Genomic DNA, 18,810 nt, shown 5'->3' on the forward strand with positions numbered 1-18,810 from the left:
GTTATTTTAAATGAGGGCTGAAGGAAGATGCAAGAATAAATTCTGCTACCACTTTAGAAAAGACACTGCAAATAATTCCTCTTGAAAAGGTCTTTTCACAGAGAGAGACATTTGTAACACTAATTCCCCCTTTCAACCTAGTTAAACCCTTTAGACTCTCCAGAAGGTAATTTATAAAATCTAAAACATAATACCCAAGTAGACTTTTTTATCCTATCCATGGAAGGGAGTGCCAAAGATGACACACAAACCTTTAGGGACTGCACTATTCCTGTTGGTTTTACATGAAGGATTCTCACATGCAGTGGTGGTGAGGCATTATTCATCTCCTATAACAGGGATTGTAACCTATTACATATGGTTACAGTGTGATAAGGTTGCATAGTTACTGTTATGCTTAGCTCTCTGTGCCACATTAGAAAGATAATACAGTAGTAAAGATTTAGCTGTCTTTGGCATACTGTATGCCAGTGTTTCCTAACTTGTGGTCTGTGGACCGCTAGTGGTCCACGTCAGTACTTCAGGGGGTCCATGGAAAGTTTAAAAATAAGGATCAAACCTGATCCTTATTTTTCTTTTTCTCTCTCTCTCTCTCTCTCTCTCTCCCGGGGCGGGGGGAGGGGATTCATGAAAAGTTTATAGATTTTAAAAGGGTCATATGCTCGAAAAGGTTGGGAACCACTGCTGTATGCAAATAGGAGATACTTAGAAGGGCAGTACAGATAGCAGTTGGTATAGAGGACTTGCCCATGAAGTTTGATTTTGATTAGAGACCTCAACCCCCTCAGCAATGCCATTTCTGCTCCTTGAGAACTGCCCATATTAACTTATCAGCCACAGAAGGCAGTTGCCCTAGAGTAGCACATGGCTTGCAGGTGCCATGTGAAGAGTCAGTCGGATAAGTGGAGATCCTGTCTTGATTATCTTCACTCCCTTCCCAATTGCCCCCTGAGTTGACGGAGTGCCTACCCCGGTGATTCCCCTAAGAGCAGGCAAATGGAGGTAGATCCAGAATCTGGCCTCCTGAGTCCTATGTATAGATCCCTGAACAAATACAATATTTTGTGTGTGTCCAATCAGCAAACATTGTCTGCAGATATCTACAGATTTTCATGGTTCAACCAATGTGATATGGCAGGAGAATCAAGGTGCTTTTCTAGCTCTTTGCCTAAGCAGTATTACTGGAATTTCTGGTAGGGCCCCGCTGTTCCTAATACAGATTAGACCTCCTTGTCTGGCACCTTTGGGACCTGACCAGTCCCAAAATAAGGATGTAAAATCCTATTTAATGAGTTAACTGGTTTAACCTAACATTTAACCAGTTAACTGATTAAACAGGACCCTAGCAAGGCTGGAGCAGCCCTAACCCAAGAGGCTCTCATCTCTGCCTGTTAACCAATTACCTGGTAAAGATGATGCTTACCAATTAACCAGTTACCCGTTCACATCCCTATTCTGAATGAGGGTGTTAGCAACACCTTGCCTCCAGCCTACTGCCAGCTCCACTTCCAACCTGACTGACCCCCTGCCTCTGGCCCGGCTGGGCTGCCAACCCCAGCCAAGCAGCTGGATGCTGGCCTCAGGCTCCCCTACTGCCAGGCCCAATCTCACTGTTAGCAGCTCCTGCCCTTGCCAGGCACCAGCTGACATCCTCAGGACAGCCTGGCTGTAGCAGTCTGGTCAGGCGTGTCAAAGAGGAGTCATCAGTGTGCGCCAGCTGGGGAGTCTGGGCCCTGGTGGCAATGCATGCCAGCGGGTGCCTGTAAGCACCGGACTTGAGAGGATGGCCAGGGGTGCTTGCACCTGGCCCTTCTGACTGCACTCTACCTGCGGAACTGGGGCCAGCCTGATGCTACCTGCCAGTGAGGACAGGGTGCCAGTGGGGGCAGGGGAGAGAGAGAACAGGGTGCTGGGAGGGCAGGGGACAGGGTTCTGTGGCAGGGAGCAGGGTGCCAGTGGGGGCAGAGTCTCCCCTGCACCAGCCTCCTCCCAGGATTCCTCCCCCCAACAGAAAGAAGGAGGGAAGCCCTGTTGCACACATCCTCCGGGCCTGACTCCCCCCTCCCACAGAGCAGAAAAGCACCCCCCTTCCCCATGCGGAGGAAGGAAGCCCCGTTGCGTGCCTCCCCCCCCCCCCCCCAGGATTCCTCCCCCATCCCCTGCAGAGGAGGGAAGCCCCAGCACATGCCTCCCACTGTGACTCCTTCCCCCTCCCTCGCAGAGGAGGGAAGCTCCGGGGCGCGCGCCTCCTCTGGGGACTCCTAACTCCTCTCCCCTCCCCCTCCAGAGGAGGGAAGCCCCGGCGTGCCTCTTCCCCGGGACTTCTACCTCCTCCTCCCACGCAGCAAGTCCCTGGCGTGCCTCAGACCTGAAGGAGGGGAGCAGGCAGCGCACTTCCGGAAACCCCAGAAGTGGCGCACAGCTGCCGGACTTCCGTCCACCCCGCGGGAAGCCGGCACTACCTCCATTGTCGCTGGAGGTAGGTAGTGGGGCTTCTTGGGGGTGGGGGGAATTGGGGGGCCCCGAAAGCCTCACGATCGACTGGTTGAGCCCTCACGATCGACTGATTGAGCCCTCCCAATCGACCAGTGGATCGCGATCAACGGGTTGGTGAGCACGGCTATACAGAGTGCTGTAGCAGGCTTGGTTCATTAGAATGTCTGTGTTTTAATATTTTGGCATGCAGACAACATTTTCTTGAGGAATAGAAGTGAGGGAAGGGAAATTATTTTAACTATTTATAACTTTGCTGAATCTGAGAGTAATTTCATGGGATTACGGGCACTTTATTTGAAGGCTTTCTGGTTGCCAAATTGCCAAGCCTACTGTGAACAGTGTAGGTGTTACAAACTTCGGGGTGGGGAGGAGGGTGTTATAAGAATTGGATATACTGGAAAGCCTAAGTCTAAATATAGATTACCATAATTTCCCTCTGTAATAGTATATGACATTATGTATTTTTACACATTTCTCTTTTTGTTTAACTTTGAGTAGCACTAAGTTTTTCATCATATAATCTCCCCTTTTTAAATACTTTGAATGGACTTGTTTTGGTATTTGTAAGAATTAACTATTTTCCTTGACCCAACATTGTGAACATAGGTCAGAAAGGGTAGGGATAAAATGAGAAGTGTCAAAAGTCAAGCAGACCAGGGCCTTATAAAGAAAACTAAGACCAATAGTGAGAGGCTATTTTAACCATATACAAATAAAAAGAAAAGAAAAGGAAGTGGGATTGATAAGCCTTGAGGACAGGGTGAAGATTAAAAAATAAGTATGACAGAATACCTAAACAAATACTTTGCCTCAGTTTTTAATAAGAATGAGGCACTTGATGGCAATGCTACAGTTGCTGGTGTGAACAAGGATATTACCACATTATAGGTCGAAGCCAAACTCAAAACAGTTTAGTGAGATCAAATTGAGGGGCCAAGATAATTTCTATACAAAAATATTATAGGAACTGGTTCGTGAAATTGCCAGTAAGAAGGATTTTTAATTAATCTGTAAACTCATATACCGTATGATTGGAGAATTGCAGATGGAGTGCCTATCTTTAAGTGAGGGGAGTGACCTGATAAATCTTAGCCTGTTGGTATGATATGCAGGTAAAAAAAAAAAAAAAACCCAAAGAAACATGCTAACCAAGGCAAACTTCATTAAGCCCACAAGCCGCTTATTTCCCATTCCTGATTTAGAGGGATAGGGCAGAGATACACCATAGAAAACTAAATTAAGCCTTATATTTACAGATAGAGAATTATTGTGGGTGGGAAAGTGACAGAAATATTTAATCTTATGAGAAGATTACAGGTTTAGCAATAGTTGAGATGTCCATTTCTAGGAAAAGATAAATTAGGAATTCTGACATCCCTGTGCTAAATGTTTACCGATATTGAATGACAGTCTAGTGTCTGCAGAGAGGTCAAGTTTCTAGTGCAGCTGCCTACATTGTATTTATTTTGTAGGTAAATAAATGGCTTCAGTTTTGAGTATTGTGAATTCAGCCTCATTTTCTATATTTGATTAAAGTAGCTTTTTAAATGGGATTTTATATCCCTACAGCAAATTAGTTAACCAAGATTCCATGTTAATCTATTATAAAAATTTAAATCCCTAACTTGATATGATTGATTTTATCAAAAAATATAAGTTGAATTTCTGAAAATATTTTTAGCTCATCAAGGTTGAAATGCTAAGCTTTGAATGACCATGTTTTGTAATTGAGCAAAATGAGTAGTATGAGTTTATAGATAGTAATAGCATTTTAATGGAATATATTTCGAACTTTTGTTTTAACAGGCTAATCCAGATCCTAACACATGCCTTGGAGTGTTTGGCCTCAGTTTATATACCACAGAGCGAGACCTGCGTGAAGTCTTTTCCCGTTATGGCCCTCTGAGTGGTGTCAATGTAGTCTATGATCAGCGGACTGGACGTTCAAGAGGATTCGCTTTTGTTTATTTTGAGAGAATAGACGATTCTAAAGAGGTAAATGCTTGTTTATGACTCTTGCCTATAGTTTACTCTTATTAAAATTCCTAATCTGTCTTTACAAGTATTTTTATAAACTGAAGAATTTAAATGTTGTGACTTGTAAATGCTGAGAATCAACGTTTTAAAAAGTATGTTGGCTAAATTAATGAAAAGTAATTATTAATATGGTATTTAAGCAATGGTATATGAGGTGCAAACATTATTGGACTTGATAGCTATCAAGTGCAGTCAGTATACATCCATTTACACAACTATAACTATCCACTAATGCAAGTCCTGTTTTTGTAATATATCTATGGAGGCAAAAGTAAATAAACTCTTAAGAGATATATTGATTTTTTTAAAAAACTTTATGGAAAGTTTTAAAACATCTGTCTTTAAATAGTCACTACTATTTTCCCTGAGTGGGCCCTATTAATTTCTTAAAATAATGAAAAATACCATTGCTTTCCCTTCTTAGTCTTGAACTTTGTCGCTCATTATTTTAAGAAACCAGATTTGAACAGCTTACTTTGACTTGTCAGTGTGCCATTAGTGTTCAGTGGGTTACTAATCAATTCAAAATATTTGATGCACTTTGCTCCCGGGACTAATCATTCTCTATCCATGATATGGTCAGTTGAGGAAGAAAGAATGGAATTCAAGAATCTAAATGAATTTTTTGCACAAGGGGTTCAGAACACTATAGAAAAATAGTGTCTATTTAAAAAAAAATTAGAAAGGTGTATTGTTACTTCCTAGATATCAAATTATATTGAAACTTCTATGGGCTCTGGCCACCTCAGTTGCAGATTCTGTATTTCTAGGATTTTTATAAACATTCTGTGAAAATAAAATAGATGCCACTTCAGCAATTTCAGTTTTACATCAGCAATTTCAGGTTTGCAGTCAATGATCCCTTCATTAAACTAATGCTTCTCACATGCAGGGATCTTCTCTCTGAGTAGCTACCAGATTGACTGCACTCTAGAGGCTGAGAAACAAAGTTTCCTATGCTAAGGTAGAAGGAAATTTAATTTAAAGAGGTAGGATGAGTTAGTGGTTATCATTGGACTGGGACTTAAGAGATGTGGTTCTACCACAGGTTTTTTGTGTAACCATGGATGAATAATTTGCAGGTTAACTTTTCTGACTGTAAAATGGGAATAATAGATTTAGGAGTTGCAGTAAAATGGGAAATACCTCATGGGTGTAGAACATCAGTTTATTAATGGTTTATTAAGAGCCCATGTGACAAGAATGGGAGATAGGAAGAAAGCTACCAAAGGCTGCAGCTTTTAGGAGAGAGGAAAGGAGAAACAGTCTTTTTCTTAAAGTTACAGTTCTTCACTCTTTTGTTCCACCATAACTTGAAACAATAGGATGTAAGGAGGTTGGCTTATATGGGGAAGCATACAGTTATTATAAGCACCTTACTCAGCACCCTGCCCCCGATCTCCAAAGTGAGCCCCAGTTTCTTGTTGTGGAACCTATGTTTGTACTTTCTTGTGGCCACAAATTTTTGTGGGATTTTGGATTGTAATGGCAAGTGTGACCAGTGATTGGCTTCTTTGTGGGAACAGTTCTTATCCGCAGTAGGGATGTGAATGAGTAGTCGACTAGTCAATTAACTGATTAGCCTAGGTTTGTCAGTTAATCTAGTCAACTAGTCTGGTTTCCCCACCCCGTGCTGGTGCTGGCCATGGACAGAGACTGCTCCGACAGCAGCCCCTGTCCAAGGGACGCTGGAACCTCCCCGCAGACAGGAGCTGCTGCTGGAGCTGCTTCCCCTGCCCCCTCCCAGCAACCTCTGTCTGAGGGGAGCTGTTTTTAAAACTGGCTCCCTTCACGGACCAGGTCCTACCTGCTATATCCCATGCCGCTGCTGCCTCTGATTCAGAGGAGGCAGGGGGGGGATCCAAGGGAGTAGGGCCAGAGCGCACTGGCTGCCAGCCCTGTCCCCGGGGACTATAGAATAGTAGACTAATCACTAAGAATTCATGCTGCTAGTCAGCTGTTCAATTAACTGATAGCTAACATCCCTAGTCCAGAGTACTAGATCATGCTCCCTCTTTTGGCACATTAAGCTGAAGTAACTGGAAGAAGAGCGCTATTTTGCATACCTTTAAGAATTACCCATAAAGTGATCCATGTAAATAGCTGAACTTTATATCATGTTCAATATGGAAATATGCTTTAGTTTATTAATTAGTCCAAAATAGACACGAGTCTCTTCGGATCATTTGTCAGATTCACAGGCATTCAGACATATCTGAAACTTCACTATGGCCAGGTCTGTGCTAGCGGAAGAAATAATTCTAGCTATTCTAAATAATTCTAGCTATGACAACTGCATAGCTGGAGTCGATATACCTTACACCAATTTGTCTAGGGTGGCCCCACAAACAGGAGGTTGATGAGAGAAACTCTTCTATCAACTTCCTTTATTCCTCGCAACTGCGAGAGTACCTCAGTAGACGTTCGATTTAGCGGGTCTTTTAGACCTGCTAAATTGAACCCTGGAAGATGATCACCCAAGCATTGAACTTCTGGTAAGTGGAGACGTGGTGTAAGTGTCATTTGAGTTTTAATGTGACCCTGGCAGAGCTGATTAGTTCATTGAGTTTTCAGTACCTATGTTTCTGCTGCTGCTTAACTGACTACAGTGATCCCACCTTAAGCAAAATTTAAGATATAAAAATTTCTAGCCCTCATGGTCAGGGCTCACCGAGCCGCAGCAAGCCCCACTCGCCAGCCGCTCTGTCCAGTGTTCTGTACATGCGCAGGTTGCCCGAACCCGGCTATTCCGGGATGTAATCTACTTGCCATGGGTGAGTAGATTACATAGATTGTCAAGCCCTGCTCATGGTTATGAAGACAACATGACATGAATGTAAATTTTTTAGTATAAAGTGTGTTGTCTTTCAAAGTGTGTGGGCAGAGTATATCTAGGAGCTGTGAATTATCCTCATGATTGATAGAATGTTAATTCTAGAACCTAATTATGATGGTTTGTCAGCCTTGTTAACTATTACACTGCTGACCACATTAGCAAAAACATCTGGATAGTATGCTTTTCTCAATCATAAATTGTTTCCCAGTTTCCAAAACACCCAGCTATCTCTTAACCATCTCCAGCTTCCACAGCGTGATTATGCATTTTCAGTACAAAATTCTGCAACAGATTAAAAACTGATATTTATGGTGCAATATTTAATTTTCATTAACGTGCATTTATTTAATTCAGTGAAATTCTTTAGTGTGAAGATGCTACAAAACTTCCAGTTTTCACCTGAGTGCTAAATTTCTATTACGGTAAAATGTAGGTCTATCCAGCATGTCATAGAACATAAAACTGTCATTTCTTCATACGCTACTCAGTTTCTCTCTAAGTAAAAACATCATAAGAGAATACAACCAAACTCAACATCACTTAATAGGCCCACTTATCATTGCTCCAAATGTCAAGACGTCAACTCCCACTTCTGGTTCATACCCACTTACTAGATTTTCAAACAAAGAGCCTTTGTACTTTCTCCCATGTTGCCCCTTACACTTGAGAGGAACTTCTTTTAGCCATGTGCAAAACAGCTTCATTGTTCCCTTTCAGATTCCTCCTCAAAATTCTTTTGCCATCATGCCCCCAAAAATACTTAATAGTTGGGCTATGGTCACTTGTAGCCAGTGAGGCTGGCCAATATTGTCTCATGGCTTCCTTGTACAACATGTTGTAAACTTCTGCTTCTTGTATAATTAGATGGCAAGCTCCTTGAGGCAGGAACTTCCTTTTTTGTTTTGTTTATGCTGCGCATGTTGCAGCGGGGTCTTGGTACATGACTGTGTCCCCACCCATGAAAAGTGGACAACCAGCTAACTAAAATCATTTTGGACGTTTCTGGACGAGAGAATTCTGGATCAGAGAGGTTCAGACTGTATCATTGAGTCAAAGGAGTCCTTGTCCAGTACCAGCAGTGCTGGAGCACCAAGGAGAAAGAGAGGTCCAATAGGGATTTGGTAGATTTTTACCAGTAAGAAGGCAAGCATAAACACTCAGAACTGGAAACATCAAGTTCAGCTCCAGCTGTCAGTGCCCATGCATTTGGCTCCCACAAGCAGCAGCATCACACCCACCATTGGATTTTATACCAATATTCTCACCATTGGCTTCATCTGCCATGTCATTACTGATCTGTTTGGTACCACAAGAATTAGGTTGATTTTGCCCTAGTATATCTTCTGATCCTCTGCTAGAAAAATTCTCCATATTTGCTCATATTCAACTTCCTTAACTCTTACCTGTGGTTCTTTATCAGAGCTCTTCCTTATTCCGAAAACATAAGTTGCCAGTGTTTTTTTTTCCAAATCTACATAGTTCCCTAAAGGATTTTTGTTTATGTATTCTGGATGTCAAAAGGGCATTGGCCTTCTATTTTGTTGGGACCAAACAATTTCCTTTGCAGACAGAGCCATCCATGTTGTTCTCAATCTCTATCACAGGCTATCAAGATTGATATCTCTAGATGTATTTGCCATTTGTTACAGTGCTGAGAGTGTTTATCCATTATCCCCACCCCAGAGGTAATAGCATTTTCAGCCAGATCACAGGCATCATCTACAGCATCACTGATTAATGTAGTATCTCAAATATTATATTGAAGCCCAGGTAACAGTTCTACATACATTTTCAAAATACAGTTGAGTCCCTATCATCCGACCTAAATGGGACCGATACATGATCAGATTACAGAATATGTCGGATGATACTGACTCTACTGTAGAGAGCAGCGTAACAGCTGATGCCGCTCCTGCGGGGGACGTCCCGGCAAGAGCGGCATCAGCTGTTCCTTTGTTCTCTAGGAGAAGCTGCTGCTGCTCCTGCCTGGAAGTGTCCCGGCAGCAGCACCGGCAGCTTCTCCTAGAGAGCAAGGGAACAGCTGATGCCGCTCCTGCCGGAGCCACTTCGTCCCCAGCACGAGCAGCAGCAGTTGCTACTAAAGAACAACGGGGCAGCAAGCGGGGCCGTTCTCCCTGCCCCGCGCTGTATCCAACTCTGCAGCTCCCGGGGACTTGCTGCAGTGTCGGATTACTGGGTGTCAGTTAATCTGGACTCCACTGTAATATGCCTTGCCACATGCTGTTGGATCCAGTGCAGTACCAACTTCAGTTCTGGACTCTGTTCTGAAGTTTCCTCACTACATGGAGCACTCATAGGGACACTTCTCAAAGAAGAAGAAAGTTACTTTATGCAGCAACTGTGATTATTTCAGGAGCGTCAAAATCTCCCTAAAAGTGAGGGGAGAAGGGTCACTAGCACCTTAACTTTGATCCCTTCCTCCATGCCCCACCCACTACCCTGTTGATCACTTTTATGCCTGGTATGCCCTCTCACTAAGTGATGGGACCAACATGGTCACCTGACCCCTCCTGTTCCAGCACCCCAAGGTTCTTTGAGATGTATGTCTCTGTGCTTGCTCCTCTACCTGCCCTCTTTCCCCTTTGCTTCAGACTATTCCTGTTCGGGTGGAGAAGACAGTAAGGGTGTTTTACCTGCATGTCCCTTAGCCTTGGTACTGTGCGCAAGGAGGTGTGGGGTACTTCTGTGGGCTGAATGGACGTGAACTACCTCTGATGAAGAGGTTGAAGGGTGCATGTGCACGTGAAGAGGGAGACATCTCAAAGAACCTCAGAGAGTTCACAAAGTAAGTACCGGTAGTTTCTTCCCAAAAGCTTATGTGGAGTACTGTAAAAGGTCGTCTACTTGCTAAGCTTACAAGACACCGTGAGGTCAACTGACAAAACCCATCTTTGTTTTCAACAGATGTGGCAATGTTTCCAACAGATAAGCCATTGAATAGCCTTAATCCACCCAGCTTTTTGTATTCTACAGTAACTGAATAGATGTTGCTATTAGTACAGAGACTGTGTTGAGTACATTTCTTGTTGCTGTAAGCTTTTAGGAGGCCTGTACTAACATGCTGTTATACATGGCAGAGTTGATTCACTTGCCAACCTCCGACCTGCTTTTCTTTAAAATACATTGTGTATTTGTTAGTAATATTATCGGGGAAATTGTTGTAGCTATGAGAGACTGGACAATTCAGGTTATTGTAATGATATGGAATTTTAAATTTTACCAGTGCTGTGAAATTTCTAGTTTTCTTCATTTTCAAAACTACTTTTAGAAGAGGTTGTAAAGGCACCAAGGACTAGGTAGGTAGTGTAGGAATAAAAATTGCACTGTTTTTTTACCTTTATAAATTAATTTTCCTGGTTCAGCATAGGGGTGTTAAATATCTGTTAATTGAACAGTTGATTAACCTCATTAATTCTTATCGGTTACTCAGTTATTCTATAGTCCCCAGAGGTGGGGCCAGCATGCTGGGGTGCCATGTGGGAGCTGGTCCATGAGGGGAGCCAGCTTAAAAACCAGTTCTCTTCGCAGACTGCCTGCCTGTCACCTTGCACTACTGCCTCTGATACAGAGGCATCAGTGTGGGGTGGCAGCAGCACCATGTCCGGGGGTGTGTCTGAGCTTCTGAACCTGGCGCGAACCAACACTGAGCCAGGCTGCCTAATACACTTTAAGTGCAGAGCTGCAGCAGGAGTAGGTACTGGATCCAGCAGAAGCCGAGACTGAACCAGGCTGGTGGTCAGCCTGCTAAAAAATTTACTGGCAGGGGAGGAGGGTAAATGCATGTAATCTATAATATTAACCTTAATTGACCTATATTACATCCCTAGTTCAGCATAATTTATTAATAAAGCATGAACTTTACATTTTCTAGATGTGCTTTGTGGTTTTTCTGCAAATAGAGAACTTTAGGATGGTCAGTCACCTTTTCCGAGCACTAAAACACTAACTCAAATGCAAAAAGATCACAGATATTCTGATCAAATATTTACTTAATTAATTCATAGTTAACAGTGCTGATTACTCCCATCAGTGCTTTCCTATGGCTGTGTTCAGAAATAAATTTATATAGTATATTATACATTGCAAAAATTCTCATATAAATTATACAGTAATTGCTTTAAAGATATGTTCACATGTTTAAGTCCTATGGAAGAAACTCTTGAGAACAAAGTACACGAGCAGATATCAAAAGAGAATGTTGCACCTATGGAATTACGATTAAAAAACATGTTTGCAGATTGGAAAATGTCCTGACACTGCTGACACTCGTAGCCCATTAGAATAGAATTCCATCTAGCAATGTCAGTTTATATTCTAAAGAATTTGAGGTAGATAAATACAAAGCTTTTTAAAAAACCGTATTCTATAGTCTTCGCAGAATGTTTAACTATGTAAAATGCAGACTTGCTTGTAATTTCTAACATTTAACATTGCAAATACATACACCAGAACAGGAAATGGGCTCACTCTTATAGGGATGTAGTCCCAAATGTAAGACTTGACAGATAACAGTAAGTAAAAAGAGCTATTTTATATGCTTAATTTGCTTACATTTTTATTTTGATTGGTATTAGATATTAAACATTATATTGGTTTCGTAAAAGGTTTAGATTAATTCAGACATTGTGACTATCTAGTTCTATCACATTTTAATTGTCCATTGTATCACAATTTTTTGTTGTTAATGTGACTGACCTAGGAAAGACTTAAGAAATAGGCAACAGAAGCCGGTGATTTAGTAGAAATCCTTTCCATGTAAGTAATCACAATTTTATTAAAGAAATAACAGAAATAAATATGTAGAAATATTTGTTTTGTAATTTCAAAATAGTAATTATGGTTTTTAGTTCTTAATGGTGTACATAGCAGTTCATGAGAGACTGACAAATAAAGGTCTCTAATGTGTGATCTTTTTTGTATTTTGGGTATCTTTTATTTAAAACCCATCATGTAATTGCCACAACTATTTTTAGTGCCTTTAGGTCTCATGAAAGGTGATGACAGCTCTACAAAGTGAAATCCTGTATTTGCTGAATAAGTGCAACACATGCCTCAATCCTCCCTAGATTTTTTTTTTCTAGGGCAGAAGTTTCCAAACTTCTATTACCTATCCCTTTCCAGATTGACTAACTGCCTGTTTACGTCTAATCTTCTCATCACTATTTTGTGTTCTTAACACTACTGGTCTTTAGCCATCTGTCCATATTTACTGCTAAATACAGATACAGTTTATAGTGTGACAATATACAACTGAAAACCTGTCATTAAGTTCTGAGGTCAGCATGGAGAGCTGCTGGGCAACTGAACCAGCGCTGTATGATGATTGAAGATGAGGGATCTTTAGGACAAAGTCTTTGTACCTGTGTTCTGTTAGAATAGTTAATTTATTCTGAGATGTACCTATTTTATATAACAAATTCCCATGGAGTTTTAAAGCTTTGTCCAGGTAGTCTTATGAAAATGCAATATTTAAAATAATAAATAAAATCCCATCATTGCACTGTTTCCCTCATGTATCCCCAGGGGTATGCAATATCACATTTTGGCAATCCCTGTTCTAAGGGGATGAAAGGGTAGTTGATTCTTTTGCCTGTTGAATTCTTTGTCATCATTACCTAGCGCAGGGCTGGGCAAAATATGGCCCAGGGGCTGAATGCAGCCTGCCAAGCCACCAGATCTGGCCCACAGAGCACCCCACTGGTCTTCAGGCACACAGCTACCACAGTTTAAAGTGCTATGTTTCTCTGCTGGGGGGGGGACTTCATGTGTGATTTCCTGCCCCAGCCCAATGCTTAGCTCCTATTGGCCAGAAATAACTGGCCAATAAGAACTGACCTCAGTTAGTCTGTCAGCTCCTATTGGCTGAAACATCCAGCCAATCAGAGCTGAGAGATTGGCCTGGTAAGCCTCTTCCCCCATCCCAACTGAGAGCCACATGAAGGGAACAGCCTATGTTTTCAAGCAGTCTGGGGCTACAGCAGGCAGGGAGCCCAGCCTGTATTGGGGGTGCTTACAGGCCAGAAGATGCTTGGGTAAGTGCCTCCCAGCCAGAGCCTGTATCTGGCAGCCCTGCCCCTCCTGCACCCCAACTCCCTCCCCCAGGTTACCATCCAAGCGGTCTGCACACACACCCTTGCCCCATGTCACAAGCTCCTCCTTCACCCAAACACCCTCTGAGACCCCACACTGTCTCCTGTATCCCAGTCCCTTATCCTGTGCCCCCTTCGGTACCCAGCCTCCATCCTAGACCCTGCACCAGCTCTACAGAAAAGTGCGGCCTATGACCATTTACCAAAATCTTGGAGTGGCCCCCCACCAAAAATTATTGCCCACTCCAAACCTAGAGTAAAGGTGTGTATACCAGTCCCGTAGGAGGATCTACACAAACTACCAACTTGAAGTCAGTAGGTGACTGAATAACCATAGGGATATGAACAGCTATTAAACCAGGGGTGGGGAATCTTTTTTGGGCCAAGGGCCACTGACCTATAGAAAAATCAGTCTGGAGCCGCACACAAGAGAGGAGAAAAAAACAACTTCATTCCCTCCCAGAGCCTAGGGAAGCCCAGCCTAATAGACTTTGTATGCTGGAACACCAGCACAGGTTCCCCAATGGGGGGACTTAGGAGCAGAGCTGAGCCTTGGGGGCCAGTTCCAGGCAAGTGGGGGTCCACACCTCTGTACTAAACAGATCCAGATTTAAGGTAGTACAGTAAACTTCCGATAATCCGGCACCTTTAGGATCCATGGGGTGCTGGATTATCAGATAGGCTGGACTATTAGAAGGGGGGGCTATGAGGGGTCTGGGGTGAGGTGGGGTGGGGAGGATGCCACACCAGACCCCTCATGCCCTCCCTTCTAATAGTCTGGCTCTGCCCCAGGCATCCCCGATTCAGCTGCTGCTGGTCAGTTTCAGCAGCTGCTGAATCGGGGAAGCCAGGCACAGAGCAGCTCCATTTGTCCGGCTGCCCGGAGCACTTCCAGGTTCCTGATGGTGCTGGAGCATTGGATGCTGGACTAATGGAGTTTTACTGTAGTTTAGAATTGAAGGATTCACGTGCGGGTTACCAGTGTTTGTGTGCTTCCATTCTTTCTCCCTTGGTGAAGATAGTGATCTACAAAATTAAACTTTCCCATGGAATCTACGCAAGTAAACTACTAAAACTTGTTTCTGTAGAATGGTGCTCTGTTTGTTGCATTATCTTCTAAAAGCCTTGATGATTTCAGGTCCTCTAGAAACATTTTGGAGAGAAATCAGTGTTGAAATAAAGGACAAAATCAGCAGGGGAAAACCGCCTTCTAAAAGAGCAGTAAACATTGATGCTTAAATCCAAAATTCATTTTTAACAAAATTCCTCCTTAAATTTGGTCATCTTATTAAAGATTTTCCAAACATTCAAATCAGTGTTTTCCCTCCTTTTGACAAGAAACGTGAAAACAAATTTCTGATTTGTTTTTTGAGATTTCGTACTGTATAGATGTACAGTCCTGTATGAAAATGTTATTACTCCAAGTGTTTTAAAGAATGATTAACTTTGGGAAAGTAAAATTAACATACTTTATTATATACTTCACAGTAACTAGTAAATGAACGTACATTTTGAGAACAGATACAAAATAACAGTACAAATAGATGTTTGAGATACATAAGTGCAAAACTATCAACAAATATTATATTAGTATTCCTAATGTGTGTCCCTGGTAGTAATGCCTGTGCAAATTTAAGACACTCACCTTTGGATGAGGAAGCAGGGATTGGAAACAGATTTTCAAAGGGGCTTTAACTCATTTTGCAAAGATCCTTACATGCCAAAAGCATTTCATGAACTATCATTGCATGAGTTTTTCTGTTAATTGCTTTGTGCTGTTGATAGTGTTTAAGAAGAGTTAAAAAAGGAAATTGCTTTAAAATTATATTTAAAATCCTGACAGTTGATGCTGACAGTTCTTTCAACCATAATTTTTGTGTAGTTATTTTTCAGGGAGGTGTTGGGTAGGAGTCTGTTTTGTTTTTGATAACTTTTTTTTGCAAACATTACACAGGCCACTCAGGTTTTCTGAAGAGCTGTAGAATTAAAAATTAAACTGTAATTATTTTTCTGTAAGTCAGGAGCCCCCAATCCAAAAAAGTTCCCGATCTGTTCCAGAAAGGAGAGGCACCATTTTGAAATAGAAGTTCTTTTTTCTGTAGAGTTCTTCAGTTAAACAAAAACCCCAATCAAAACTCTGTACTGTATTTGTGAACTGTAACTTCAACCATATTTGTTTTGTAAGAGTTGACCAAAATTGCTGGTGCATATTTCCTGGGTTTTTAAAATGTCTTCCATCTTAATATAAAATAACCCCACTGTTTATAATTTAATCAAGTGTCTGAGATACGCCATCAAAATGTATACCAGTTGAGTTCTAATGTGTTGCTTTTTTTGTATGGTTGTGCATCTTTGGTAAACAGCATTTTGATTTTATGTCTGTACAGGAGTAATTTAAAAGATTGACTTTGTGCCCACTTCAAACCCTTGGCTGCGTCTAGACTTGCAAGTTTTTCCCTAAAAGCAGCTGCTTTTGCAGAAAAACTTGCCAGCTGTCTACACTGGCCGCTTGAATTTGCGCAAGAACACTGACGATCTAATGTAAGATTGTCAGCGTTCTTGTGCAAATACTATGCTGCTCCCGTTCGGGGGAAAAAGCCCTCTTGCGCAGATATATTTGCGCAAGAGGGCCAGTGTAAACAGCTAAAAAGTGTTTTGCACAAAAAAGCCCCGATGGTGAAAATGGCAATCGGAGCTTTCTTGCGCAAAACCACGTCTAGATTGGCACGGACACTTTTCCAGAAAAAGTGCTTTTGCGCAAAAGTGTCCGTGCCAATCTAGACGCTCTTTTGCGCAAATGCTTTTAACAGAAAAACTTTTCCGTTAAAAGCATTTGCGGAAAATCATGCCAATCTAGACGTAGCCGAACTGTTTATATGTTTAAATCTGATATTGAAAGAGTGAGATCTTGCTCATTTTCCTCTCTTGGTTTTACTCTGCTGTTTAGTGTATTAAATCTAGCTATTATTTTTTTAACTCAAATAGATATCACTAGGTGGCGATATACTCTAGATGTAAACAGCATATTATAAATGAGCTAGCTAAATGGAATTAAATAGGTTAGTGGATATTTATTTCCAGTTTAGTAGGGATATAAACAGCAATCATGTGGATTCTTGGAGATTCCTGTTGCACCGATTTAACATTAAATTATAAAAAACAAGAATGGGGGAGGGGAGTTGTATGGAAAGGGAACCATTTTGTATTCTAATTTTGTTTTAATGGTTACAATTTTAGTTCTCTTCGGTCAGTAAAATTTTTTGTATATAATTTAAGATCGTTTTAAGTGTGGCATGTATTTAACTTAAAGTACATACAATGTGTGGCATGCTAATTTATTTAACTCACATAGGAGAAGGAAAATATAATCTAATTCAGGTAAATTAGTTGTTACTATGAACTGATAGCCCAAAACCACTTATAGCATCTCAGAACGCCCCTAGATGTAAGTGGACATAAATTACTGCAAATAACATTTAAGTGTATAACATAATAAATATATTTAAACGGTGGTGGTTAATTCTGATCTTGTGTTGACTGAAGCATTCAGATTATAGTCACGTAGTTCTTTCAAGTGCAATTTTGCATTCCAATTTGCGTGATTGGGAGTAGGGTTAGGGGCCATTGTATTGATTCAACCCAGAGTAGCAGGGGGGCCAATGCCTGTGTGCACGGGTTCCAAAGCCCTTTGTAGGGGGGCGCAGCTTTCCTGAACAGACCCTGACATGTACCCGTTTAGCGAGCTACGCAGAATGCGAGTGGAGAGGCAGGTTGTAATTAGGTATCCATGTAGGCTGAACCCGCCATTTTATTAAGCAATGCTGGAGTAGGTCCTTGTAAGGGAGATGGCAGGAGGCAGAGAGAGCATGAAATGGCAGCCGACTAACAGTAATCCGGCCATATGCACCCCGTAGGAAGTCACTATGCGCGCGCGGCTTCTGAATGAGCTTTCCCCTCCGCTTCGGGACAGGAGCAGGGAAAGATGCAGTTTGTAGGGAGAGCTGCTTTGTTGCTTTTTAACTTTTTTGTTGGCTACATGTCGAAGTCTGAGGAAAGCGTCAGTGTGTTAATGGCTAGCACAGGGATCGCGTGTCACGTAACTCCAGCGCCCCAGTGCAGGCAGAGCGCTGCAACACTCCGCCTGTGACGGGCGCGTCCGCAGCCGGGAGCCGCTGTTCGCCACAGCGGGGCGGTAGTGACTAGCCTCAATGAGAGCCCGTTTGTTCAGGCTTGCGCCGCTTACTGGAGAGCTTCGCTCTCATTTTATCTCGTGTTCATTAACTAGCGTAGCAGCTCGCGAGTTAATGGCCGTGCCCCTGTCTTCCCTGCAGGCGATGGAACATGCAAATGGCATGGAACTTGACGGCAGGAGGATTCGAGTGGATTACTCCATCACTAAAAGAGCGCACACTCCCACCCCGGGAATCTACATGGGCAGACCAACCCAGTAAGCAATTTCTGTCTCTGTAAACGGACCTCAGAACTTGTTTAACTAACTACCAGCACTATATTGTGACGATTTAAATCTTGTTTGCCTTTTTTAAAGCTATTCCTTATCTCTGATATATTTGCATGCACTCCGGATGGGTTTGTTGCAGTTGCTCTTGAAGTACTCTACTAAATCCTGGTTTATTAGATTTTTACTCAAGATTAACATATCTTTGAGAGACAAATAGCTTACTGATTGAAGAATATATTAAAAGCAAACAGAATGGGGGAAAATTTGTTCCAAGGTTCTTTAATGTCTAAACCACACCCCTCTCTGTTCAATTAATGCACTTAGTGATTTTCTTTAAATGTAGAATCTAGTGCATCTGAGTTACAAAGGGAATAGTTGTCACTTGAGAGGATGCTGAAGATAATTTTAGAATTTAAAACTAAGAAAAATTCAGACTTGATGAATCCTTTTTATTTTTTTAAACAGCAGTGGAGGTGGAGGTGGCGGCGGTGGTGGAGGAGCAGGTCGACGTCGTGATTCCTATTATGATCGGGGATATGATAGAGGGTATGATAGATATGAAGAATATGACTACCGGTACAGGTAACCAGTTTGGCTCATCATTTGATTCTTGCAATTTATTAAAGTTTTAATAAAAGTAAGTTGCCATGGGGAGTCTTCCAACTCACTAATTTCTAGAGGAATAAGTGGGGGAGAAAAGAAAACAATGTCATTAGGCAGCTGGAGAATAGGCTAATATAATAGATAGGTGAGGTAACAATGGATGTAAATCATAAGGGTGTAAATAAAAGTCAAATGGGGATTAAAACAAAATGGGAAATGTCCTATTGAAAATAAAAGCCACCAAAGGGGATGGTTAAGTATGAGGTTAA

General features: G+C 41.9%; 1 protein-coding gene across 4 annotated transcripts in view; it reads left to right on the forward strand.

The window, feature by feature from the left end:
* The window catches only part of TRA2A (transformer 2 alpha homolog), a 49,515-nt gene that overhangs the window by 29,506 nt on the left and 1,199 nt on the right, over window positions 1-18,810 (forward strand). Inside the window, exons 4-7 of one of the 4 annotated variants that reach the window (XM_075922210.1) lie at window positions 3,103-3,178; window positions 4,301-4,491; window positions 17,811-17,926; window positions 18,404-18,520. In XM_075922210.1, coding sequence (XP_075778325.1) covers window positions 3,103-3,178; window positions 4,301-4,491; window positions 17,811-17,926; window positions 18,404-18,520 — 500 coding nt within the window. Of the gene's footprint in view, window positions 1-2,287; window positions 2,480-3,102; window positions 3,179-4,300; window positions 4,492-9,981; window positions 10,163-17,810; window positions 17,927-18,403; window positions 18,521-18,810 lie in introns of those variants that run through there. The other 3 variants (XM_075922207.1, XM_075922209.1, XM_075922208.1) reach the window with 3 other exon arrangements.

The sequence above is a fragment of the Pelodiscus sinensis genome, chromosome 2 (genome assembly GCF_049634645.1).
Source record: "Pelodiscus sinensis isolate JC-2024 chromosome 2, ASM4963464v1, whole genome shotgun sequence".
Classification (NCBI taxonomy): domain Eukaryota; kingdom Metazoa; phylum Chordata; order Testudines; family Trionychidae; genus Pelodiscus; species Pelodiscus sinensis.